We start from the raw sequence: 26637 nt of genomic DNA on the forward strand, positions 1-26637 counted from the left end.
GTAAACTCAGGATTGATGATACTTGTAAAGTAGTTAGAGTTAAGTCAATTATTTATTAATGACTGAAAACGTTAGTAAATCATTTTTATCAACTATTAATAACACAATTAGTTAACACCTAACACCTCTGCATGATTTTCCACCCCTGCGGCTTAGAGATTCTGTGCACGACACTGGCTGGACGTTTTCCCAGCATGCACTGGGCAAAAGGTAGTGAAGCATCCCAGACAGGTCTCAGATCTATCACAGAGCCCGAGATTCCACTTGGTGAAGAGAAAAACCTCTCTTCTGGTGCTGTATCATTCATATTCTCTGTCAAACAGCAGCACATTTGCGCCCAGCGTGACCGTGGCTCCACACTAGCGCGACAGTGGAGGGAACGGTGTAGCCGAGGCTGCAGCACCGGGGGAACATCTCTGAACAGTGGGAAGAAAATTCTGGTCGCCCTCTTTGAAAAGGTTGTGCGGGGCCTGACAACTCTGCTTTTTGTCCCAACGATACTGCAATGCAGATTTCCCCCGACATCCCTCTCTTTTTATTGAATCCCTCTCCACGGATAATCCAGATTGTTCAACACAACATCATGCTATAAAGGGATTTCAGATGTCTGTTTGTATGTTTGCTTACTCACTTTCAATCAAATAGGCTGTGACTGCCACAACGGCCAACTTGTTTGTTCCGACATGACAATGAGCATGAGGGAGCCTGGCTAAAATCCAGAAAGCTGTTTCTAAAAAAAGAAGGAGTAATTAGTAAATGTCATTTGAGAGGAGTATGGCGAATTAGAAGCCTGGTGGATCATGTAATTAGGACTGGAGCCTTTTCATAGGCGACTCAGGGAAGGACGAGGACACCACGGCAGCATCCTCTGCCGAACACTGACGGCACTACACACTGTTACAGAAAACACCATTTGACACACACACACACACACACACACACACATGCAGGCACAAATCACAATGTCAAACAAGGCTGACAGTGATGCGTAGCTGTTTCTCCTCTTGTATCACGTATCTGACCACATGTCATGAGTGTCACATGTGAAAAACAACAGGGGTGAGCTTTTAGGGAAGGTTTGGGTTTCCACACAGCCCTAAATCAAGCTGATGTAGGTAATGCTTTCACATTATGTGACAGTGTTGAGTGACATTTCAGTTCAGAAGTACAGTTGTTTGGTTTTTGCACGTGACTTTTTTCAGGTTTGCTCTTTGAACTACATATAAAACCTGGTCTATCATGGAAAATATACAGTATTTCATATAGACAAATGATCATGCATTCAGTTCCTATTCAAACAATTATCTGCTGCATGACTTAGCACATCAACAGAAAACTAATTCAAAGCAGTGATCATTTATCTGCTGGACTAAAACTGAATCACACTGGAGAGGTGAGCAGCACAGGTGTCAGCTCCTCTCATATAAGGAGAAATACACCCCTATCAGTCGTTATTGACACTCATAAACAACACACACCTTCCCTCCTCACAGAGAGGTCTTCTCCAGCGAGAGCCGCTGAGGGGCTGCTGATTCAGATCACTTCACACACACACACTCACACACACACACGCACACACATTCAATTAAAAAAGCGCTACTTTCAGACACATCATTTTACACCTGCTGCTCTCTCAGCGTTCAGTGATCCAGGAAGCAGGATGGACTGAAAAATTCCCACATTAAGCACAAAAGCTCCGTTGTGTTGCACCTCGGCTCGCCCAGCGCAGACCAAAAAACACCTTCAGTGTTATCATCCTCTCACATGTGCGTCCATGCAAATCTATTCAAAACTTGGCAGCATTTATTACTCAGCACATGTGGCGAACGCTGGGACACATCTCATTTCTCCGCAGCTCTGCAAGGCTTTCACTGACCACCTGCATTATTTTTGAATATTTGGTTGACATCTAACTAGGTAGTGAATAATTGAAGAGAAAAAAAAAGCCTTGTTGAGAAAGACGCCGCAGAGCCTGCAGGGATTTGTGACAGAGCAGATCAGAGAGAGCGCAGATAACAATGGAGAGAGATGGAGTAATAAATAAATCTCCTCTCTGAGAAGTAGCCGGAGGACTGACAGCAGCAGATTAGAGCCTGTGCCTTTTAAACAAATTGGGTGCTCAAAGAAGCATATTGGCTGTGTGCTCGAGCATGTTTTATAGTGCAGATCTGTAACCACTGAGACACACAAGTCTGTCAGTCCCTGCATGACATCATGGTGCAGTTCAAACAAGCTCATGCTGCAAAATCGCTCTTTGTTTTGTGTGTGTGTGTGTTTTTGCAATTATGCTTTTTAGCTAATTGACCTGTTGGACTAACTGCTGTCTCACCCTCTATTGCAAAAGCTGAATGCAGTTTACAGTACAAGCAATTTCTCATGCTCTTAAATGAAACTTTTGAATAAAAGACATTTTTAAAAGGTTCTCATGACAAAATCATGCGCATAATTAAAGATAAACCATACTTGTAAATGTATAAAGAGGGGTTTATTATTTGAAATCAGTGTTTTAAATCGATCAAACAGTAACATCATGTGTAGTGATAGCATTTATTCCCTTTTGAAAGGTGAAGCTGTTATGGTTTTATTCAGCACTCTGTTGTTTCTCTCAAAGACTAATGAACTATCTGAGCAGTACTTGAGCAAGTTTTAGCCTCTCTTATTAGCAACAGCTGTGTCAAAATGTCTGCTGTGAAAAAGGCCCATTGTTTTCAGTCATCTGACCACAGTATGAAAATCAACCTGCAGAGGCTTGACCTCATTTCAGATCCATTTTAGTGAACACTGTCTTTGTCTCTGGTCAAAACTGGGAGTCACAACTGAACTCAACCTAAACACCTAAAAACCGTACAGATATAATGGCAGAAATGTAAAGTGTTTTTGAATAGTCGCTGGGTTTGTAGTGAATGGGCAAAAAAAGCAAAAACACTGGTTTGCTCCTTTATGTTGTGAATAAAAAGGTTTAGTTTTAATTATCTTTTTGTCCTGAGGTTGGATTTTGTCCAGTTCATTCTTCACACTCATCCAAGACACATATTTTAGCCTTAAAACTGGGAGAAGTTTTACAGGTTTTAAGTTGTTCGTTAAAGAGTTTCTCCTCCAGACGTTTAACTGCACCAAATGACTCTTTTAGTGTATTGAAAGACTCTGCCCTGATTGCTTTCTCTGCCATGGAGAAGATATTTTAAACGTTGCGGAAACTTTGTCAGTGACGATCAGTGGAACGGAAGACAGAGACTTCCCAAAGAAAATGAGATTAAAATGTATTTATCCAGCTGCCTGCTGAATGCTCGTCTGTCGTTTTCCCTTTTTCGTTTGTGTCTTTGACTCCTGCTGCTGCGGGCTCCAGAGGAAACTCAACTTATGCGGCATCTTGCTGAAAACGTCCCTGTCCAAGGTCCTGAAATCTGCTTCCCCAAGCATGCGTCATGTGACTTCACCCAGCACTGCCTAGCTCAGCACCAAGCCTATGCTGGATTCTGGAGATTTCATGTGAGAAAAGGACGAGCCCCGAACCCCTTCCCCTCTCATCTTGCCTTCTTTAGACTGCTTTTTATCGCTCCGCTTTCCGCCTTTCTCTCTTTTTTCCCCCTCCCTTCGATTTGGATAATGTGGACTTTCAGAGCGCTCGGAGTATGACAAAAGATTTTAGGATGCTGGACTTGTGCAGCTCGTTTTGTGCCTCTTTTTTTACTTAAATGCCAACACGGTGAATGCGTCGGGCAGAGTGGACAAGCCTGCTGCTACTGGTCCGCATTCAGAAAGTCAACATCTTGTCTTTCTTGATTTTACTCGTCTTTGCAGCGACTTCAGAAGGATGTAACGACCGATCCACCTTGCGCAGCTGAAGTCTCCTCATCAAAATGCAGAAGGGAATACGACTTAATGATGGTCATGTCACCTACCTGGGGCTTTTGGCAAAAAAGGATGGTACAAGACGAGGGTGCTTGAGCAAAAAGAGCTCCGACAACACGAAATGGCACACAAAGTGGTTCGCTTTGTTACAAAACATGCTCTTTTATTTCGAGAATGAGTCCAGCTCTCGACCCTCGGGATTATACCTGTTGGAAGGATGCATATGCGACAGGGCGCCTTCGCCGAAACCTTCACAGTCAGCCAAGGAGTGTTTGGAAAAGCAGGTATGGAGAGCTTGCGCGCACGCACGCACGCACACACTCGCACACACGGGCTCCCTCACTCTCTGCTTTATTGTTTTTCAGGCTTCATGTGAAAATGCTGAGGTGCAACACTGAATGTTAAAATGCGCTTCTGCGCCGCAAACGCCTTTGAACTCTATTTTAGCCCCGAACAAAGCGCTTTTTTCACGCATTCGTGTATCCCATCGCATGATGACCTCAAATCCAGCGCAGCACAATAGCGCGAGCTTCCAGATTGCTGAACTGCTCGTTATGTAATCCATACATGGCATTAATGATGAGGTAACGATATTAACACCTAATGGTATTACAGCAGCTCTGGCAGCGGGCTGTGCAGTGTTTTGCCCTGGGTTGCAGCAAACCCGAGCTTGATCCTTTTTTTTTTTTTTTTCCTTTTTTTTCTCTTATTGGTGGGATAGTTTTCAGTGGTGCATGAAATGTAAATGGATTTCTTGTCTTATCAGGATGATGCATTTGCAACCCGGTTGGTCACATATTTTGCTTTTGACTTTCAGTCATCATCTTTTTGACGTTTTAGGGCGGAGAGTGATATACCTAATGCTCCTTCCAATAAAACATGCAAAAAAAAAAAAAAAAAAGAAGTTGTTGCCTCAAGGTGTCCATCTTGTGGCGAAATGATAAAATTACAGTTGGAGCTCAGGAAACAGCAGGGTGCCAGTGATCAGTCAGCTCTGATCTAGATGACCTGAATGAAAGGATTCAGTCTAATGCTGGAGTTTTCATTTGCATTATGGGTGGTAACTGTTTTATCACTTTTTATAAGCCTCATCTCCAATCAAGAGTCTATCACACGGTGTTACTGTGTTAAAAAGACAACGACTAGAAGGATCTGCAAATGTAAGAATTCACCTCACCATAAGCTTCTTGAGTCTGCAAAACAGGACAGTGAGGACTGAAAGGGGTGACGGGCCTGTGAACATTGTTATTGTGAGTAGACAGTCGAGGAACATAATGCTTCACTGCCACCGGCTCTGCTCTCCTCTCTCCAGGCTCTGTGCCTGACTCTGTAGGTAGGGCTGCAGTCCAAACTGAGTCCAGGCTCTTCCTGTGAACAGCTGCCTTTGTGCTGACAAAGCAGAATGCAACACACTGGCTAATGTTGTGCTCTCACAGTTGCTGTGAAGCCACCCAAAAAAACACCTCCCTGAAAGCATTAGGGTTATTTTTTTTTATATTTCATTTTGTCAGCAGTGCTGTTTCCTCTGCATTGTGCTTTGTTTTAGATTCATAAATGTGACAACACAGAGAAAAGCCCCCTCCACAGATCTCTGCCATCTTGGACTGAATTCATGATAAACTAGAGAGAAGATATTTGATTCTCTTTGTTTTGCGAAGCCTGTTTGCAGAGAGCGAAAGCACTGAGAGGTGCACAAATAATGAATGACTAATGTGGCCGATATGACGGGCTGCTGAAGAGTTACCTCCCAATGTAAACAAACAAACATCCCTAACAAGGACAAACAAGAGTAAGAATATCATGTCTATCTCCTGTCCCCACCTGAATTTATGGTGTTGTGGTTACATCTTGTGATCCACCATAATCCCCACATTATATTTATCCTGAAATGCAGTTAGTGTGAAAATGATAATGCGTTTGAGCCCGATGTTTCTATGGCAACCCTTATTTGCATCCTAAAGAATGATGCAGTTGGAAGAGGCGGGGTAACGGAGAGGAGAGAAGTAGTGTGTCGCATCTCTCCTATTAATGCAAGCGCTAACTGAGCTAAATTTGTTCCTTGCAGTACCTTGGAGGGGTCAGAGTCCATTTATAGAAAACACAGCTCGCTCACACTCGGAAACAGCAGCACTTCAAGCACTAACACAAGAAGCTACGGCAGCGAGAGATGGTCGATTTGGGACACTTTAAATCAAAAGACCTGGCCAATAAAACATGATGTCCCGCTCTCTTAAATGATGTTGGTATGGAAAAGGTTAACATCCCAACTAAAGCTCCTCATTAAAAAGAAGTAGAGTGATGACCAACACCTGCTTCTCCAGGGAATATAGTATTACAGTATAGATCCAGGAAAGTCCTTTCATGTAGATATAACAATTAATCAAAATGTGTCTAATTTATTATTTACACTCACGTCTACAGTGAGTTTCACCCCATAACAAAAGAAGCATGTTCCATAGACTTAAGAGCAAATAATACTCATGTATCTATATGACTGATATGATGACGTGTCTGATCAATGTCATACCTCTGTCAAGATCAGTAATGATTTTTAAAGGTGCGTGACTCAGCCATAAACATAAAGCAGGAAGCAGACAGTGTGCTTAACATCGCCTCACACCAGACACTCGCCGCGCTCTTCGAGAGATCATGAGGGAAAACTACAACAACATGCATGCCTCTCTGCCAGAAATTGATTTTCTTTGACGGTAGGATGAATACCTAATGAATGTGAAGATGGAAGAGCAGTCAGCCATGAATAATGATCAGCTGCAGGTTGATAGGCGCCTGTTGAACATCTGCAGGCCAAAGATTAGAGTCTGGTCTCCCTCAACATGGAGAGATGACATTTCACTTAAAGCACTTGTGCTATTGCTTTATCGTGGCTCACTTTCTGAAATCTTTGACATGTTTCAGCAAGAAATATAGCTTTCATCCTTAACATGATATAAACCCAAGCAGGCACATTATTAGATTCATTCATAAATGCAGGTGTGTATTATTCTTTTCTTGATATGAGAAAATTATTTTCACTGTTATGTTTCTGGTAGCCATTTGGACAGTTTCTTGTGGGGTAAGCCACTTTGATATTTGATATAATGACAACATTTGCTTTTTTTTTACATTTACCCACTTAGTCACAGCATTGTGTAATTTAATCAGTGACAGCAGAAGTGCTCAAATCCTTTATGAAGTAAAAATAGCATTACTCTTTAAAGTCGTAAATGTTTCTTGTTCAAAACTGTGTTAAGCAAAAGTGCTGAAGTATTATCAGTGAAAGGTTATTTAGTATTAAAAGTGAAAGTGCTCATTATGCAGAATGGCTCCTTGCGAAGGAGGAAATCCCAGCAAATAGATGTTTTGACGCAACACAAAATTTGCCCCTATCAGTGACCTATGCTTAAAGTATGAAGCCCAAGTAAATGGCTTAAATATAATAATGATAACAAAAATAATAATAACAACAACTAAAATAATTTCAGTTGAGCTTTAGTTGCTAGGAAACAGGTATCGCGGAGGAACAGAGCTGGGGGAGGCTTCCCTCACTGTGCTCCATCATTTGCACTGGTGGGCGAGGAAGATGTGGCTTCCCCAGGCCCTGTGTGGTTTTAAATCACCCGCTTGATGTCTGCAGCAGCGAGGCAGTGGAACAAACACAAAGACAAAAGCAGCGCAGAAGCTTCAGTCAAGCCACTATATAATTGATTTATCTAGAAGCCATGCAGTAATGAATGCTCCTTTCTGTGTCGAACATGTAGCATGTCAGGTTAATGATAGTCCTGTTGTGTCTAACTGGAACTCCTCCCCCCTCCTTTCTGTTTGTTTCAGTACTATTTCACTGTCAGCTTCACCCATGAAAACCAAAAGGCGCTCGAGTTACGCACAGAAGATGTAAAGGACTGCGATGAATGGGTGGCTGCGATATCACACGCCAGGTAAAGGCACGCGTCAGTGAAATGCGCAGACATGGCAATTAGAAGTTGAATTAGTCAGTGGAGGCTAGGTGATCTCTGACTGCTCAGTCTGCAGAGGATGTTGCCATGGTTTCGTAAGTGGGGTTAAAAGATGAGGAATGACAGGAAAATGCTTTGTTCACAAGAAAAACTGATTGCTTTGATGTGAGATGAGGCTACATACATGAATGTGAAATTCATTCCTCAAGCTGCAATACAAAACTCTGTGTGTGTGTGTGTGTGTGTGTGTGTGTGTGTGTGTGTGTGTGTGTGTGTGTGTGTATGTGCATGTGTGTGTGCGCGTGTGTGCGTGTGTGTGCTTGCCTGTGTTACAGTTACAGAAACTTGGCCAACGAGCATGAGACTCTCATGCAGAAGTATCTTCATCTGCTTCAGATTGTGGAGACGGAGAAAACAGTTGCTAAGCAACTTCGACAACAGATAGAAGATGGGGAAATTGAGATTGAAAGGCTTAAGTCAGAGGTAATATTCACTGCAAAGCCTTTACACTGAGGAGAAGGGATGTAAACAAATATGAAAACATTGTTTGGATATGAACAGATAATGCGCTCTGAGCAGTTATCAACAGCATCCGAATTTTGATGTCATAGTCGCTCCTCCCATCCCTCAAACGTCTTTCTTGTCAGAGTCCTCAGTCAGATCTAAACACACCTTGCTACAATCAGCTAAATTCACTCATTACAGGGGTGTCAGGGTCTGTCTATGCATCCAGATCCTGGCTCATAATCACCAGGTGCAGTATTAAAGTAATCCAGGCGAGGTCTGTACAATAAACAGGAGCTGCTAGTGGCCGAACCAGCGCGACTTTCCATGATGAAGATTTGCCCAAATGTAAACAAATAGGCTGAAATCAAGGAAACAGATCAACAAGCTTGACATTCCCACATTCAGTGAGGTTATTGCTAAACAGCTTTCACCAGTCATCACCAGATTTGTTGTGCAGTTCAGGATAAAACTTGACTGATATGTGGAAACAGGTGTTATTTTTACCCCGTGATCCGATACTGAAGCCTGGCACCATGAGCAGCCTGACAGTAGATGGGTATGTATCAGGATCTTAAGTTAGGGAGCGTCTCCCAGCTGCATGCTAATGGACCAAGAAAAGCTTTTCAGATTTTTATCAATAACTTTCTCTTTTTATTCTTTATTTTTTGAATCAGAGATAGTTCAGATTAGCGTTGTCATCATCAAAGCCTCCTCCCATTACATAAACGAAAATCCTGCTTTATGGCCCATTGCAGCTCTGACTTGTATTTTCCTGCTATCATATTTCCACAAGGCCTATTTATTCCCTATATACCTGGATGATTACACAGCTTTTAAATTCAGCTAAAGAAATTTTTTGAAAAGATATTTTATATAAAATATTACAGGCCATTCTCCTTCCTGTCTTGTCAAATATGGACGTTTTGCCACATCCCTCTGCTTTATATAGATGCACAAGGGACCCTTTAGCATCTGTATGAAACGCACCATGCTGTCAGCTAACATAAATGGGGTTTACATTGGTACTAAAATAACCAATGTGAACCTATCTGGGGTAATATCATAGTCTCAGAGGTAGGTGACATTGTATAAAGAGCAAAAAAGTCTGCATATGGATGGGGGCAGTAAATCACAGGACTTTCTCTCAAGACACAGGTTCATGTCCTGCAGGCGTCTTAAGGGAAGACTAAAGGATACCTTGTGTGTCTGTGTGAGACTCCGGGAACAGGTTGAATGTTATATTATATAATGTTTTTTGCTGGCAGTTAAACTTCTGCATATATGTATGAGGAGTATAAATGGCAGCAGAAAACAATTTAACACAGAAAACATCCAGGTCCAAATATAAATATTTTTGTAAAATAAACAGATACAAATTGCAGTCCTGCATTATACCCCTACTTAGGTCTATCTGTTTGAGCTATTCGGGCTGAACTGGGTGTTCTGATGCCAACGTTTTATTGTGCTGGGGTCCTCAACACGAAAGCAAACGCTGTTAAAATATCCAGGATTTTGTCCTCTCTGACTGAATCACAATAGCCAAGGATTACAGGATTTTCCATCTATAGACAAACGTGTGGCGGCAACACACAATATCAGTCAGACCTGTTGTAAATAGACTTTCTGATCTGGCACTATAATGCTATATTAACACTTCTTCTTGCATCGCTCACTCATTCCTTTCCAGAATTTGTCTGTGTCCCATCCATGCCTCATCCTGCCAGCACAACAAAGAACAGCTGAACCACTGGGAAAATGATTATTGTGATGTTAGCCTCGTATGCGTATAACGTTGCATGAGAGGACAGCAATGGAAGGACTGCTCCGTCACAGAGAGAGAGACACGTTCAGGCCAACCACTTTGCATCTCCTCTCAGAAACAATGCCTCCAACAGGGCTGAGTTCCCGGCTGTATTCTTCAGATCAAATAGTCATTTTACTTTCATGTGCAAATGTGATGCTTGAAATCAAATTATGCGCTGAATATGCATGAACACAGCTTTATATTGCATCTCTTCCATGAAATGCAATGACAATTAACTCTCTTGCCGTCTACAAAGTAAATGGAGACACTTAGCTTCAAACAGTTCCAGGCAGCCAGGCTGTTTTTTTTTTCAGCAGCCTGTTTACCTCTTGTCAACATGTAGGACAGTTTGGTACATATTGCATTTAAATGACCAATGTAAATAAATATTGATGCAGAGATACCAGCCAAGTGAACGCAGCTAGTTTCCTCAGGCTAATGTCTCAGTGTTGACAGCGCTGACAGGTCCTGTCCTGTTGACTCAGTCACTTTGTTTACATGCTGGTACAGTATGTGAGAAGAAGAGAAGTGCGTAAGTGGGAATGATTGGTCTTTCTGTGCCTGCTTCCCCGACAGATCGCTGGGCTGCTTAAAGACAACGAGAAGATTCACGCCAGCCCTACAGCCGCCCCGAATGATGATGACTCAGAAATCAAGAAAATCAAAAAAGTAATTTAAACCTGATAGCTACATTTTAGAGTATCTTAAGATGCAGAGGAGTTGACTGCAGCCTCTAAAATTCCAGGTCCAGAGCTTCCTGCGAGGCTGGATCTGCAGGAGGAAGTGGAAGACAATCATCCAGGATTACATCCGCTCCCCGCATGCAGAGAGCATGAGGAAGAGGAACCAGGTTGTGTTCAGCATGCTGGACTCGGAGGCGGAGTACGTTCAGCAGCTTCACATTCTGGTCAACAACTTCCTTAGGCCGCTCCGCATGGCAGCCAGCTCCAAGAAACCGCCCATCACCCACGACGATGTCAGCAGCATATTCCTCAACAGGTTGGATCCTCTCGTTCCCACAGAGCACTTCTATTAACCAAAGCATAGTCATCTTAAAGGTACCCTGTGGGTATTTTAACACTAGCACAATGGAGAATGCTATTGTGAGCGGAACCTTTATTTGTTTATGCGCACATGCGCTATTCCGCTAATCGCCAGTGGTGGCAGTAATAAGTCAAGAAACGAACAAAAGGCAGGAAATACCCAGATGACCTACTGCATCAGGTTACATTTGCAGCACACAAGCCAACATGCTTTTCTGGCGATTCTGTGATCACCCTCTGACCTTTCCTCAACGACAACAGCTAAAACTTTTCAACTTGCACACAGTATACCTCAAAATGTAAGAAATAATGACATGCTAAATACGTTCATGCTCCTGAGAGGGTGCATCCTTTTATTTGGCTGCAGATCTTAAGTCTTGTGTCTGCTTTTACTGTAAAAAGAAGAAGAAGAAGAAGAAGAAGAAGAAGAAGAAGCTACATTTAAAGGCTGTAAAACTAGTTCTGTATTTCAACCTGAATATAAAGAGATTAAAAATGAACAAATATTATTTTTCACCATACGGAAAGTACACAAGATGTCACCGAGCTCTATGCTGTCTCATCTAGACATTCAAGGATTCTCTAATATGAAGTTCAAGGTTCCAGATTGAGTTTCGTGTCCCTGGATACACAGACAGCACAATGGAGACAGTAATCTGCATATACCCTCGTTGGCCTATTCAAAATCTACCCACACACACACACTCATCCAAGCAGGTTCACCTGTGCACCCATGGTCTCACACACGCTGTCTGATGTCAGGGCTCTGATTTACCACAGTTTCATGCTGTCAGAATTATTAACACAAACTCTTTATTAGTTTGACAAGATAAAAACTCACTTTTTTTTTTTTTTTCAGTGAAACGATCATGTTTCTACATCAGATATTTTACCAGGGCCTGAAAGCCAGAATAGCGAGCTGGCCGACGTTAGTGCTGGGTAAGAAACGTCTCCACTACTTTCTTCATTTCCTTTTAATGACTTTTCTCATAATTGTGAAGCTCGTGGGGAATCACTCCACAGAAGGACCCCCAAGTATGGCCCGTGTCATTGCTACAGTATCTTGGTATCGATCTCTCTGTAGCCGACCTGTTTGACATCCTGCTGCCCATGCTGAACATCTACCAGGAGTTTGTGAGGAACCACCAGTACAGCCTGCAGATCCTGGCTCACTGCAAGCAGAACCGAGACTTTGACAAGCTGCTGAAGCAGTATGAGGCCAAGCCCGACTGCGAGGAGAGGACTCTGGAGACCTTCCTCACATACCCCATGTTCCAGGTTAGCTCATTTGTCTCACTGATATACACAAGAAATAAAAGCAGACCCATTTGTTTGCTGCAGAGCTGCAGCCTGGAGCCAGATTTTGTCGTTAATTCTGGGCTCTCACAGCCATTTCAGGGCCAAGTTCTTCTCTCCATGTATAAATGTTACCCTTGGGCCATATAATTCACCAACCTAATACTAGCTGGCTATAGCTATGCCAGTGATACCCAGTTGTAGCTGTCTGTAAAGCAGTTTCGCCACTTTGTTTTCTCGATACTCAAACCTGGATGTCTTTTAAAGGCACTGATCCAAGTGTAAACAAAAGCAAGGCCTGTCACTAAAATTCAAAATAAATTAATAAATCATAACTGGAATTTGCTTTCACCATAATGAACAACAGGAATTGTTCATCAACAAGTTGAAATCTTTGAATATTCTTGAATATTGTTTATAAAGTTATTTAAATGCTACATAATAATCATATTCTATACATTATGTCTAAATATTTATATCATTTGTGTAATATTTTTAATTCTTTACTATCAATTTTCTGTTTCTATTTATTATATTTTTCTACTTGCTATGTTTGTTGCTGTGGACCAAAACATCAAGGCAAATTCCTTCTGAAAACCTGCTTGGCAATAAACCAGCTTGGATTATGATTCTGATACAGTGAACATGTAATTTATACTGTCGCTAAATTTAGTTTTGAAGTCCATTACAGCCAATGTATCTTATACTCCTTTAATGCATCTTCTAACTTTTGTATTGACACCTTTGGCTTTAAGGCTTTTGACTTCGGTCTTTTGCCAATAGCACTATGGTTGTCAAGTTGTGTATGTCTGTAATGATTGTAAATGCTGAAGATGATCCAGCACTCACCTGCAGACTCTTGAGGAACCTGCAGTCTAACTCAGGAACATCTGTAGTTCCAATGATTGGAGGTAGCCTGCAATATCTATGACAAATGCTGGTAGCAGTGGTGTACTGCCCAAAATGGCAAAAACCACGTAGGATTAAATAAAAACCTTGGAACCAAATTTGACTAATTTCCGCTCTAACCAAAACAATATTTTCAGCATTCTGTTCTCTGTTCTGGCCATCATGGCTCAGTCAGGACTTGGCTTCAAAGACCCGCCTCCTTCATGAACACTCATTGGCTCTTTGGGTGCTGTCCCATATTGTAGCAGCACTGATCGAGAAAAGAAACAGCAGGCATGTGTCTGCTTTTGCTCAGAATATCCCTGTCGTGTTTTTCATGTCTATAAAAAGCGGTTGTTTTTTGAGCGCAGGCTTTAATAATGGCCCCTTTCTGGCTAGGCACGCAGTTTCCCAACAGTCCACTCTGCTGGGGCCTACTGCAGGCTGTGCTGTGTTGATAATAAATTTTGCTGATGAGTGTAGATTGTGCTCTCCACTGATCTACTCCTCATTAATGTGCATGCACATGTATATTCCTGCGTGTGCACTTTTGTGTTGTTGCTGTTACGTTTATGCATGCATGTAGGCTGTTATATTTGAGTGTGACCTTCCCGTTGCTTTCTGTTCTGTCTCTGTAGATTCCCCGCTACATTCTCACACTCCACGAACTTCTGGCCCACACACCGCATGAGCATATAGAAAGAAACAGTCTGGACTATGCCAAATCTAAGCTGGAGGAGCTTTCCAGGTAGTTCCAAGCCAAGACACACACAATCAACTCTAACTCCACCAATAAGAGTAGGTCAAACTGTATGTAGCCTATGAAATGAAACCCAGGGCAAAGAAAGTCTGCAAATCATCTGCTGCTGCTTGTGAAGACTGTTGTCATAACTGAAGGCAACCCGGATGAGTTTATTTACTTAATTGTACATTATTTATCTCATTTGAAATGTGGCATATGGACAGTCAGTGTTACTGTTTAGATTGTTCAGAGATTTAACTGAGTAAATTGAGCTGAAAGATAAAAAAAATGGGGGGTACAATCATCAAACAATCATAAAATGAACATATGCAGTAAGATTTAATGTGCTTGATCCTGCACAGTCCCATAAAGATCAAGTGAGAATGATTAAACGTCCATTTTCCCTAGAATCATGCACGACGAAGTGAGCGAGACCGAAAACATCAGGAAGAACCTGGCAATCGAGCGCATGATCGTGGAGGGCTGCGAGATTCTCCTCGACACCAGCCAAACATTTGTAAGACAAGGTAACTCCTGCCTTCAAGCGTTGTGCTCCAGATCCCAGCGAAGGTTTTCATAGAAAAGCAGAAGTGCAGCAGAGGGGGATTTCCTGTCCTTCCTTACCTGTCTGACAGCCTGATCTCACGTCGTCAGCCCTGTACTGAGGGGGAAATACTCCACAAGGTTTAAATAAGACCCATCTCTCCCTCTCTGTCTCTGTCGCTCTCTCTGGGGATCAGTATGTACTCCTGGCGAGAAGAGTCTTTAATTTCCAAGTGTAATTAGACTGTTCAGAGGCAAACTGATGATGAATCTGGGACCGTAAATGTCACGCATCCCCAACAGGCCTTGATGGATGAGGAAGGGGAAAACAGAAATGCTAGATTATTTAATCCTTAGAATCTCATGTGATTACAAAGCATATGTATAAACATGCAGAGGAAGGCAAGAGTAGCAATTTGATGATATTGATTCTTTGCCTCTTCTCATGTATGTACCTTTCTCCCTCCTTCCTTCTATCGGCACACACTCTTTTATTCCCACATACAGGGTCTCTCATCCAGGTGCCAATGAGCGAGAAGGGCAAGATCACCCGTGGGCGACTGGGCTCTCTGTCTCTGAAGAAGGAGGGGGAGAGGCAGTGCTTTCTCTTCTCCAAGCATTTAATCATCTGCACCAGGGGTTCTGGGGGAAAGCTTCATCTCACCAAGGTGGGCCTGCACTGCTGAGCTAGCACTGGAGCTGCTCCTCATTTTAAACATCGCAAATCTTTGTGGCGCAGCAAAACCCTCAATTGTGAGCTAAACTGAGTGGATTAACTGACAGGAGATGAAAGCCACAGGTTTTGGTGATGTCGTGACTTTTATCAGTGGCAATGACCACCAGAGCTATGCGTGCTCCTGCAAGCCTCAACACACACACGCTCATTGTATCTGTCTCAAAGCAGCTGCTTGATGCCAATTCGATGTGTGTAGTGGTCGTGTTTTATTACTCCACATTAAAAATGGGATAAGATATTTCAACTGAAGGCCGAACATACAGTTACAATATGTCAGGAAGGATGGGGTTATAAGGGGAAACTAAGGGAGCTATGGGTAGAACCCAGACGCAGACACAAGGGCGTAGATATAAATTTACTATTTTATTTATCACAAAGAAAACCAAAACTCAGGAAACTATGAATAAACACACACTAGGGTAAAAGGGATTACACATAAAACGAGGGCAACATCAGGAAACACTACACACAAAACACAACAGTGTATGGGTGAGACAAAGACTGCACTTCAGACTAACATAGAACGTGACAGAACTTTAGACACAGACGAGACTAGCAACTGGTGTTACATAAAACATGGCACGATTAAGACAATACGAGACACACACACATACATGAAACGGCAAGGCAAGACTGAAACACTACGGCTACAAAATTAGAAAACCAAAAAAACGCCATAAGGAGGAAAGGAGGAAAACACAAAGAGCTATGAAAACGGAACTGACCAACTGAAAGAACTAGATAAGAAAAACTAACAACTCAAAATACTCTCCTAGAAAACGGAGGAACAAGAATCTAAATAAAAGTAATCAAACAGAAAATCACTCAAGGAGAACAAATCGGCTAAGCTACAAAACTAAGAAAACAGAACAGAAAGTTATTAACGTTACAAACACATAACACGCATGAAAGGACTATAGCATGGAAAAATCAAAAACAGCTAGGGAATAGCAGACAACACTAACATAAAAAAAGACAAGAACAAGGCCAGAAACAAACTTACTGGAATAGTGGCAAACAAAAGACAAAGACAAGCCAGGGAGGCAATCACATAAAACACAGTGCTGACATGAACAAAGAAAACACTACAAAGAACACTCACATATAGGGCTATGGCTATGACTATGGTGAGGAACACAGACAGCAAGGTAGCACAGACATGGACAAGGAGGACACAACGAAACCCTTACTAAGGAACTATGGCTTTGGCTATGGGAAGGGAAACGCAGACAGCTAGGTGGCGCAGACAACAACCCGACAAAGACAGGGGGGAAGACACGGACTTAAATACACAAGGAGGGATCACTAATGACACACAGGTGGAAACAATCAGACAATCACAAGGACGAAAACACAGGAAGTAAAGTAACCAAAGACACATAACATGAACCTTCAAAATAAAACAGGACGTGACAAAACCCAGACAAAGACATCACACAATGGGAAACTTAACAAAAAAACGGCGGGCATGGCACGGGTCATGACACAATAAAGCTGACATGTTCTTGTGAGATGATTTAAACCTGAAATAGCTGATTTTTTTTTTTTTTTTTTTTTTTTTTTGGCCAATTGGGTGCAGTAGAAACAAGCTGGGAACACAATAATGACAATCATCACTGTTAAAATGAACTTCTTAGCAAACGGTTGTTTATTTACACATCTAGCAGTGGCAGGGCACTATTTACTCTCTTTTAGCTCCCTTTTGGTCTCTACCAACATCTGAGGGAAGTATGTAACTCTTTAGCAGTGAAATACACCACTATGTCCACCAGCTAGTTGCTAAACCATGTCTGTCTGCTATTTGTATTGAGCAGGATAATTGCCATTATGAAACATGTGAAGCCTATGGTATCAGTGCTTTAAAGTTATAACATTTTTATTAAATCAAACCCTGTTTCTGATATTATATTTAGTCAGTGATTTTTCAGCTACAGCTATTCAATGTATTCACATTCAGTGGTACCTTTTTGCATTGTTAGTGCCGCGGTCCGCCATTCCTGCACTCGATTCAAAGTGCCCTCACACGCACAATAAGGCATTCACAGTAAATGATGCATGAATATCGTAAATGATGCAGCTCCTCTCGCCTTTGTGGATAAAATGTTGTTCACATGCCCAATCTCGTCCAACAGAATTCAATGTACATCACCAGTAGAGGCGCTGCTGAGCCTTTTTAACAATCACATCTGTATTTTCACTTTGAAGGATATTTCAGAAGCAGAGACCACTTTCAGTTCTAAAATTCATTGTAGTCGACTGATGAGCCATAAACTTTGTAATGTAAATGTATGCTAGATGTGCAGTGTTACAGCATACTGAGTCAAATGAGGTCAGTGTGAAAAAACTAAATGTACTTTGTATGTTGTTTGCAGAATGGAGTAGTCTCACTTATAGACTGCACTCTCATGGAGGACCCTGAGGGGACAGATGATGAGTGTGAGTGTTTTATTCATATAGTAGCTCACAGAAATATGCATCATATGTACCATGTGTGATCACTAGAGCGTGCTAGCATTTATTAATATTTTATAATTAATATTTGGAACAATTGAAAAATAGTGCTCCAAAGGCAAATAGTGCCACTAGAAAGTAATACAGACTCTAAATATATAAATATCTAATGACTGAAATGCATGCTGTTTTATATCATTACTCTTTATGTGCATGAATTTATAGAAAAAAGAGACATCAAGTTATGCCTTAGTGTTTTTGCCTCCAAGCCAAATCAGACAAGAGTGGCCAGGACATGGAGAACCTGGACTTCAAGATTGTCGTGGAGCCAAAGGACAGCCAGTCATTCACAGTCATCCTGGTGGCCTCCTCGAGGCAGGAGAAGTCTGCGTGGACCAGTGACATCAGCCAGGCACGTCAACACAAATCACAGTCTCCAGCAGTCAGCCGAGAAGCCGAGGATGTCGGCAGAAAGCCCGCACATTACAGAACTCGCTAACATTTCCTCTGCCCTCTCTGTTTATCTTTGCTGCACATGTCCCACAGTGCATAGACAACATCCGCTGCAATGGGCTGATGATGAACGCCTTTGAGGACAACTCCAAAGTCACAGTGCCACAGATGATCAAGTAAGCCTAATTTTTATACATATGTGCATCTCTCAGCACCTGCTCTCTCTAAGTTAATTTATCTTTTTTTCTGTGAGCAGGTCAGATTCAAGTCTGTACTGCGATGACGTCGACATCCGCTTCAGCAAGATGATGAACTCCTGCAAGGTGCTGCAGATCCGCTACGCCAGCGTGGAGCGCCTGCTGGAGAGACTGACTGACCTCCGGTTCCTCTCCATCGACTTCCTCAACACCTTCCTGCACTCCTATCGTGTGTTCACCACCGCTGATGTGGTGCTGGACAAGCTCATCACCATCTACAAGAAGCCCATCAGTGCCATCCCTGCTCGGTGAGTCACGTCACATTTTGACAGATTTCCATCTTGTTGACAGCGTTTACAATAGAAAAACAAATCCTGTTTGATGTGTCTGGCATCCTTCCACACATACCGTGCTGCATAAAGATGAGATTGATCTTTCACTAGCAAGGACCACACCGTCAACAATTCATTTTAACAAGTTGTTAATGAAAATGAATCCACACGCTTGTGCATCTGCTGGCTGTGTCGTGTTGTGGGAAAGCTTCGGCAGGGAATCCGCCGTAGCACCTGGGCATGACGGACCCCCTCAGGACCCTACAGAGAGAAGGAAGGAGAGGAGGAAACAGGAGGAGAAAACAGGGCTGGCAGGATGTAAGAGCAAAAGAGGAGGAGAAGGTTGGGTGGGTATTTATAGGAAAGCCGGAAGAGGTGAGGTTGAGGTGTGGTCCTGCTGCTGAAACTCTGATAGCTAGATAGATAGATGGATAGATAGATAGATATATAGATTTGAATTTGAATTAGATGGCTGGATGGATGTGAGGGTGAAGCATGAGCTGGTGTTCAGGGATGTTAGTTATGTGCTTTACATGTCCCATTGATGATTGATGGTGTTTAGATGCTGTTTGTGACACTGAGACAGTGAAGTAATCTTCAACGCTTTGTACACACAAGAATTTGGGGAGTTTGTTTTGTTGGTCAATGCGAGCACAGAGAAGCAGCAGATGGAGCAGAAGAGGAAGACAGGCTCTAGGATGGTTCAGTATCACTGTGTGTGTGTGTGTGTGTGTGTGTGTGTGTGTGTGTGTGTGTGTGTGTGTGTGTATGTGTGTGTGTTCAGTAATTGGGTCCAGTCTCTCCTGCCTGCCTGGGAGTGTCTCAACTGGGCTCTGTCGCTCTATGGCAACCAACCTCAGTGCTGCAGGACCCCACCCTCCCCTCCCTCCCTCTTTCTCCTTGTCTGCGAAAGATCCATAGTGTGAAATATTGATGGAGTGTTGCAGTGGGGCTAACTCACCGCTCCGCAGGCCCAGAGCGCGGGCCCCACTGTGGGGTTCAGATCACGGGGAGCTCCCCATGCCCACGCCCTGCAGCATGCTCTCCCGTGGCGCTTGTCATGTCGTCTGTGAGACACCTACACTTGGCTGCTTGTGTCAGCAGTGGCCATGCGCACTATCACTCGCTGTGCTATTTATGGGAACCCGTGAGGTCGCCAGGAGGGTGGCAGGGAGTGGGAGAGGTTTTCTGCAACACTGCAGCTCGTGTCTTGCTCTAAAACGACGACACATGCTGCAAAGATACTTCTGGTTGCTGGATTGACTTGGTTTGCATAAATTATTCAGGAGGTATTTAGCTAAGCTCTTAAAACATGGAATATAGTAACCGAATATCAAAGAAACACATATTCCTTTGTCCTAATTTCAAGTGCATATATCCTCCCTTGATGCAGGTCCCTGGAGTTGTTCTTTGCCAGCAGTCAGAACAGCAAACTCCTGTATGGAGAGCCTCCCAGCTCCCCCAGGGCCAGCAGAAAGTTCTCCTCACCTCCTCCTCTCGCTATCGCCAAGAATTCATCCCCAAATCGACGGCGCAAACTCTCCCTCAACATCCCTATCATCACTGGGGGCAAAGCTCTTGACCTGGCTGCCCTCAGCTGCTCCTCAAATGGCTATGCAAGCATGTATTCATCCATGTCTCCATTCAGCAAGACCACCTTGGACATCAACAAACTGTATGTGTCGAGCCCTATCGCAAGCAAAATCCCTGATGAGGGAGAGGACAAGAAGGACAAGGTGGAGGATACCTCAGTGTCCAAACAAGGTATGTCAGCTAGAGCCAGTCTTCAGCAAATTAGTCCAATTTTGATTTGCTTTAATGTTGTTTTTCATAATCCGTGTCATTTTTGTCACGATAAAGACCTCTCTGTGCGAGAAGAGAGTGACAATGATCCAAATCAGAGTGATGACGGGGACCCAGAAGCCTCTCCCACCAAGTCTCCAACCACCCCAAAAAACGTCAAATGCAAAAACTCCTCAGGTACGCTGTGCCCTCAATATGTGCAGTGACATGATTACGTCTCAGTAGTGTCATAGCTTGTAAACTGCACACTGACACGCCACCTGTATCCACTGCCCCAGCCAGTTCATCACCGAGCCATCCACAGTGTTTTGTATCCACAGTATCAGACCACATGATACAAACAAAGCTTGAAAGCTCAACATATTCTCAGGTTTCGAAAAAATCGGTTCAGGATTAATTGTTTCATATGGAAATTAAAGCTCTCACAATGCTCAATTTGTTCATGTTTCTTGCGCAATAAACATGCCACATAATTCACATTAAACACAGATTGGTTGATGGTTATGATCATGTGGGGAAAGCCAATGCTTGGCTTCAGTAGGTGTTAGGGAAACTTGTGTCATAGCAACTACATCAAGAGCGTGTTTTCCCTTCCGCCCCCAGTAATGAGGCTGTTTCACTGGAGCCAAGATTATCTGTGCCATCCAAATCTTCTGACAAAATCACACGATAGATTTTAGAAGAATCTATCGTGTGAAGTAAAGAATTAACAGAAACTGTGAAGCAGCGAGTGCCTCACACGGTGTAGGATCCTTAGCTGCTTATCTGTCTGCGTCCCAGGATTTAAACATAACAGACTGCAGAGAATCTGTTGATTCCTCTGTTATGCTGATATTTGGTGGCTATATTTAGCTGCAACCATCTTGAATATCAAAGCCTCTTGTAAAGGAAAGTCTTCAGGGAAACAGTCATGTTGGCCTGTAGTGCCCCCTTGTGGAGACTTATGCAACAAGAAGCGGGCCATTCTGCAGTCTGTGCAGATTCAGTTAAACCCAGTGATATAAATATTTTACAGACAGTTTTCTGCAAATTTTGAGCCACATACAATATGAAAACTCGCTATTTATTATGTCTCTCTTCAAACTGACCATCGTTTTAATTTACATGACACAAAATAAATCTCTTGCAAGTTTCCAGAGGGTCATTTTCTCTTTCACTGTGCTTTCCTGTAGAGTTCTCCCTGTTTTCCTACAACAATGGCATGGTGATGTCCTCATGCAGAGAGCTGGATAACAACCGCAGTGCCCTGTCTGCTGCCTCCGCCTTTGCTATTGCTACAGCTGGAGCCAACGAGGGCACGCCTACCAAGGAAAAATATCGCCGGATGTCCCTCGCCAGCACTGGTATGCACACCTATCCGATCCGGACTAAGATCTAGTTCCAATTACAGGTCAAGATATACAAAACTGCGCCATGTCAGGTTCAGTTTGGACTGATTTTAGATTCATGGATTCTCCAAACTTTGTTGCCCTTTGTTGCCAAAGCTCTATGTATCACAGGAACGAGAGCTCAACGTAAAAACTCACTTAATATATTTTCTGCAGGATTCCCAACAGATCAGAGAAATGGAGACAAAGAGTTTGTGATCAGACGAGCAGCGACCAACAGAGTCCTGAATGTCCTGAGACACTGGGTGTCCAAACACTCTCCGGTAAAACATCCCAGCACAATTCAAGGCACATTTCAAGTTCAAAACACTGACATTCTCACTCATTCTATAAGTATGGTTAGATTTCTTCACATGGGAATGACTGGAGGAAGGCCCATTTATTTTTTACTAGGCAAAAAGCTTGCTTTCCATCATCCACTCCCATGATGCCTTCCTTTGGCCAAAAACAGCTGCTGAACCATGAAGTGTTGTATAATAGATACCTACATGTATGTATCAGCGCTGTATGTTACACTGTATATTGGGAAGAAGGCTTGTTGCAGGCTGTAATCTAAAGCATTCCCCAAAATAGAAAACATTTCAAAATAACATCAAAAATATCACGACTTGATGAATCTTTGATAGACTAGTTTTGAATATGGCCAGTGATTAAAAGTAATTATCAAACGTTTAGTTTTCAAGCCGCCTGCCTGTGTGCTGTCTGTTGCTCTCCAGGACTTTGAGAGTAACAATGAGCTGAAGACAAAAGTTATTGCCTTCCTGGAGGAAGTGATGCACGACCCAGAGCTGCTGACCCAGGAGAGGAAAGCAGCCGCCAACATCATCAGGTACTACTCTGTGCTGTTTGATTGTGGGACTATAACTTGTAAAACCAACTTTCGAAAAGATTTATTATACTGTATGTACTTCAGGGCTTGACCTTGTCTTTCACTGTCTATCAGGACTCTAACTCAGGAAGATCATGGGGACAATCAGATCACCCTCGAAGACTTGACACAGCTGGTGAGCGTTAATGTTTAGTGTGGAGCAGCTGCAGGGAGCAAGGTTCCTGCAGGTCAACCAGAAGCACAATGTGGGGATATGGTGGAGAAGAGCACTTCCTTCACATTAAGGCTGAAACTAATGATTATTTTCACCATCGATTAATCTGATGATTGTTTTCTCGATTAAGCGTTAGGTCCATAAAATGACTGATCTCCATAGGCCTTCTTTATTCTGACCGACAGTCCCAACACACTCTCTCTCAACCCGTCATATACGGACGCTTGGTTAGGACCCCTCTGCGTCACTTTTTAAGGCACTTCAGCGTCATTTTTCTCCACTGTTAGGAACAGATTGTGGTCTCCTGGGTGAAAGTAATGTGCTTGATCCATCCAACCACCTCATCATCCTCCAAATGCAGGCTTTTCTTGCTCCTCATATGTCATTTGACATGTTGAGAGTGAAAATAGACTGTCAATTAGACTACACTGCATGTTCAAAAATAATGTTCAGTTGATTAATTAGTTAATTAATTAATTGAACAGAGTGAAGAAAGAAAGAAGACTTTCAGAGTGTTTATTTAATGACTTTGTGCTGGGTTGCCGGCTACAGTTTTAATCATTTTGAGGCTGTTTTGTGCCTCATAGGTGGACGGAGGGAAGGCTGATCCATTTGAGAGCCACTCTGCGTTGGAGATCGCAGAACAGCTGACTCTGCTGGACCACCTGGTGTTTAAGGTCATCCCATACGAGTGAGTGCCATCACATCTCAGCTGCACATGCCTGCGGCCGAGGACCAACACGGACCAACTCGGTGTTCACTTTTCCCCTCTGTCGATCTGTTAACAGGGAATTCTTCGGACAAGGCTGGATGAAGAATGACAAGAACGAGAAGACGCCGTATATCATGAGAACAACAAAGCACTTCAATGATGTATGTTCCAATCAAGAAGCCCCTCACCGCACACAACTCGTCTTCTGCAGCTTTTATTGATTGTCACACATAATACTGAGCGTGAACCGTTCGTTTCTCTCTTTCCCCTGCAAGATAAGCAACCTCATTGCCACGGAGATCCTGCGCTGTGAGGACGTGGTCACCCGAGTAGCGGTCATAGAGAAATGGGTGGCGGTGGCCGACATCTGTCGCTGTCTCCACAACTACAACGCCGTGCTTGAGATCACCTCCTCCCTCAACCGCAGCTCCGTCTTCCGCCTCAAGAAGACCTGGCTCAAGGTTTCCAAGCAGGTGTGCATCTCCCGATGTGTTTGTTTCCTTTTTTTTTTTTTTCTGAGACACTTAGTGCCATCATTAATTAATAACCTTTTCTTCTAGACAAAAGCATTGATTGACAAGCTGCAGAAGCTGGTCTCGTCAGAGGGGAGGTTCAAAAACCTGAGAGAGGCTTTGAAGAAGTGAGTTCAGTTCAAGGACATAGTTTTGTACTGGATCAATAAAGCAAACCTGCACTACAAGTGGATGATGTGTATGTGTGTGTGTTTTTTTCCTACCAGCTGTGATCCTCCCTGTGTGCCCTATCTGGGGATGTATCTCACTGACCTGGCTTTCATTGAGGAGGGGACGCCAAACTACACCGAAGACAACTTGGTCAACTTCTCGAAGATGAGAATGGTGAGACGTTCGGTGTCCTGTCACGTGAGAGACTCGAGGCAAATGTGTGTTTTACAGGCAGAATTTAACATCCTGTCTCTCATGCTTTTTAGATTTCTCACATCATCAGAGAGATCAGGCAGTTTCAGCAAACGGCATACAAGATTGACCTGCAACCAAAGGTAAATGACCACCAACACTGTACACCGGCTTGTTAAACTTTAGAAAATCTGTGTCTGTAAGGACTGCAGAGGACAAGTGCTTGATCAGTTTCACAAGTAACTGTAGTACGTTAAGGTGCTCTGGAAGAACTGATCAATGAAAAAAAACAGGTTCTTCAGGCACTCGTAGGCAGAGCAAGGAGAAAAGTTATATTAAAAGCCTTAATTTAGCCAGAAGAAGTCACTCATTAGTTTTTCCTTTAGACATATATGCTACTTGTGATTGTAATCTGAGAATAAAGAAAATTCATTAATCTTGCCTTTCTTGTTTCATGTTTCAGGTAGCCCAGTATCTGCTGGATAAGAGCTTTGTTCTGGATGAAGAGAGCATGTACGAGGCCTCGCTCAGAATTGAGCCTAAAGTGCCCAACTGATGGGGAAGTCGGTCCTCCACATTATTTTCTCTGTTAATATGACACATGAGTTAACATACACATCATCTTTTGTACATGTTTAAGATATTTGCTCTTCTGTACAGTAGACGTTTAATGACACAAAAACCTTTCAGTGTATATTTTTTGTTTGTTATTGTTGCCATGACACCACCTGCTTTAAGGATTTTATTTTATTTCTTTGGGGTATTTCATGCATAATAACAGAGGTCACTTTGTCTTCGTTCTTAGTGACCAATGACATTATTTTGCATCATCGCGTACTGTGTCGACTTTGCACTTTCTGAGCACTCGTGCTGCCGGCCGTTGTTCTCTTTGCTTGAGTTTTATTGATGACTGAGTTTCTCTGCAACCAATGTAGCATTGTAAAAATGTAACTGCATCAAATCAGGTATAAGAGCAAAGAGAATATAACTGCATTCACAGATAAGGAACAATGATAGCTGGAGAAGACAGAAAGGTGTCTGAAGCATACGTAACTGTCTCTGTGCTTCCCAAACCAAACCAAGAGGGGTTTGTTTCTTCAGTTCTGCTCACTACTCTAAAGTCAGGGGTTCCCAACTGTTTTTTGCACTGCAGACCATTTTTATATTGGCAATGCCTTTGTGGACAAACAGAGGATGGATACTAAACCGAAAACAAAGCTACTAATACTGAATAAATGTTTAATGTGCCGATAACAGATAGTTACCTAACATACTCTACTTAAATCCACCTGTAATTAACATAACTAAAAGTCTACATGCTAGCAGCTATGTGAGGCTTAGGTACAGCAGTGCTTTAAGTCACATGCTAACATCAGCCTGCTAACATGCTTTTGTTTACCATGTTCACCATCTATGTTTAGTGAGTTAGCATGCTAACATTTGCTAATTACCACTAAATACAAAGTGCAGCTGAGGACGATGGGAATCTGGCTACAGTTTTGCAGGTATTTGATTAAAGCAAAGTATTGGACCAGTTAAAATTTTGACCGAATGGCGGCGCTAGGTGAAGAGTCAGGGGATCACCGAAGTTATTAGAATTCATCCTGAGAGGGACACGTTTGTCTGTGCCAAATTTGATGACAATCCACCGAACAATAAGTTAGAAAACACAAACGTGAACCTCATGGTGGTGCAAGAGGAAAAGTCATGGGATCAACAATGTTTCTAGGCTGGATCCTCTGGGATCTTTGAATATTTGTACCAAATTTCAATGCAAGTTCAATGCAAAATATTTCAATCTGGATAAAAGTGGTGCCCGGATCGACCGACAGACCAGCATTTCCAGCTCTAGATGCACACCACTAGCATGGCCAAACTCTACATGTTGTTGTTTTTTGCAGAATCATATCATGTCCACGTTGCTCAGTAACACATTTTCTGAGGGCCAGTGTAGGTCCACAGGGGTCGGGAACCTCTCCTCTAAAATACGCGTCTTCATTAGCCTAAAACTGACTAAAT

General features: G+C 42.8%; 1 protein-coding gene across 2 annotated transcripts; it reads left to right on the forward strand.

The window, feature by feature from the left end:
• The first annotated feature begins 3860 nt into the window (after window positions 1-3860).
• Window positions 3861-25174, forward strand: rasgrf1 (Ras protein specific guanine nucleotide releasing factor 1). Of its 2 annotated transcripts, none has more exons than XM_041939209.1 (27): window positions 3861-4136; window positions 7681-7787; window positions 8141-8288; window positions 10693-10785; window positions 10862-11115; window positions 12019-12098; window positions 12244-12437; window positions 13982-14091; window positions 14494-14612; window positions 15136-15307; window positions 17727-17800; window positions 18085-18227; window positions 18362-18444; window positions 18525-18773; window positions 20191-20561; window positions 20658-20777; window positions 21773-21943; window positions 22145-22251; window positions 22705-22817; window positions 22932-22992; window positions 23619-23722; window positions 23820-23904; window positions 24019-24216; window positions 24304-24383; window positions 24483-24600; window positions 24693-24761; window positions 25082-25174. In XM_041939209.1, the coding sequence occupies exons 1-27, from the start codon at window positions 3861-3863 to the stop codon at window positions 25172-25174; spliced, it is 3792 nt and encodes a 1263-aa protein (XP_041795143.1). The 2 variants fall into 2 exon arrangements, with proteins under 2 accessions (XP_041795143.1, XP_041795144.1); XM_041939210.1 differs by having other exon boundaries at window positions 15136-15296; window positions 17737-17800.
• Window positions 25175-26637: the final 1463 nt, after the last annotated feature.

This window comes from Chelmon rostratus, chromosome 6, assembly GCF_017976325.1.
Source record: "Chelmon rostratus isolate fCheRos1 chromosome 6, fCheRos1.pri, whole genome shotgun sequence".
Lineage (NCBI taxonomy): Eukaryota > Metazoa > Chordata > Actinopteri > Chaetodontiformes > Chaetodontidae > Chelmon > Chelmon rostratus.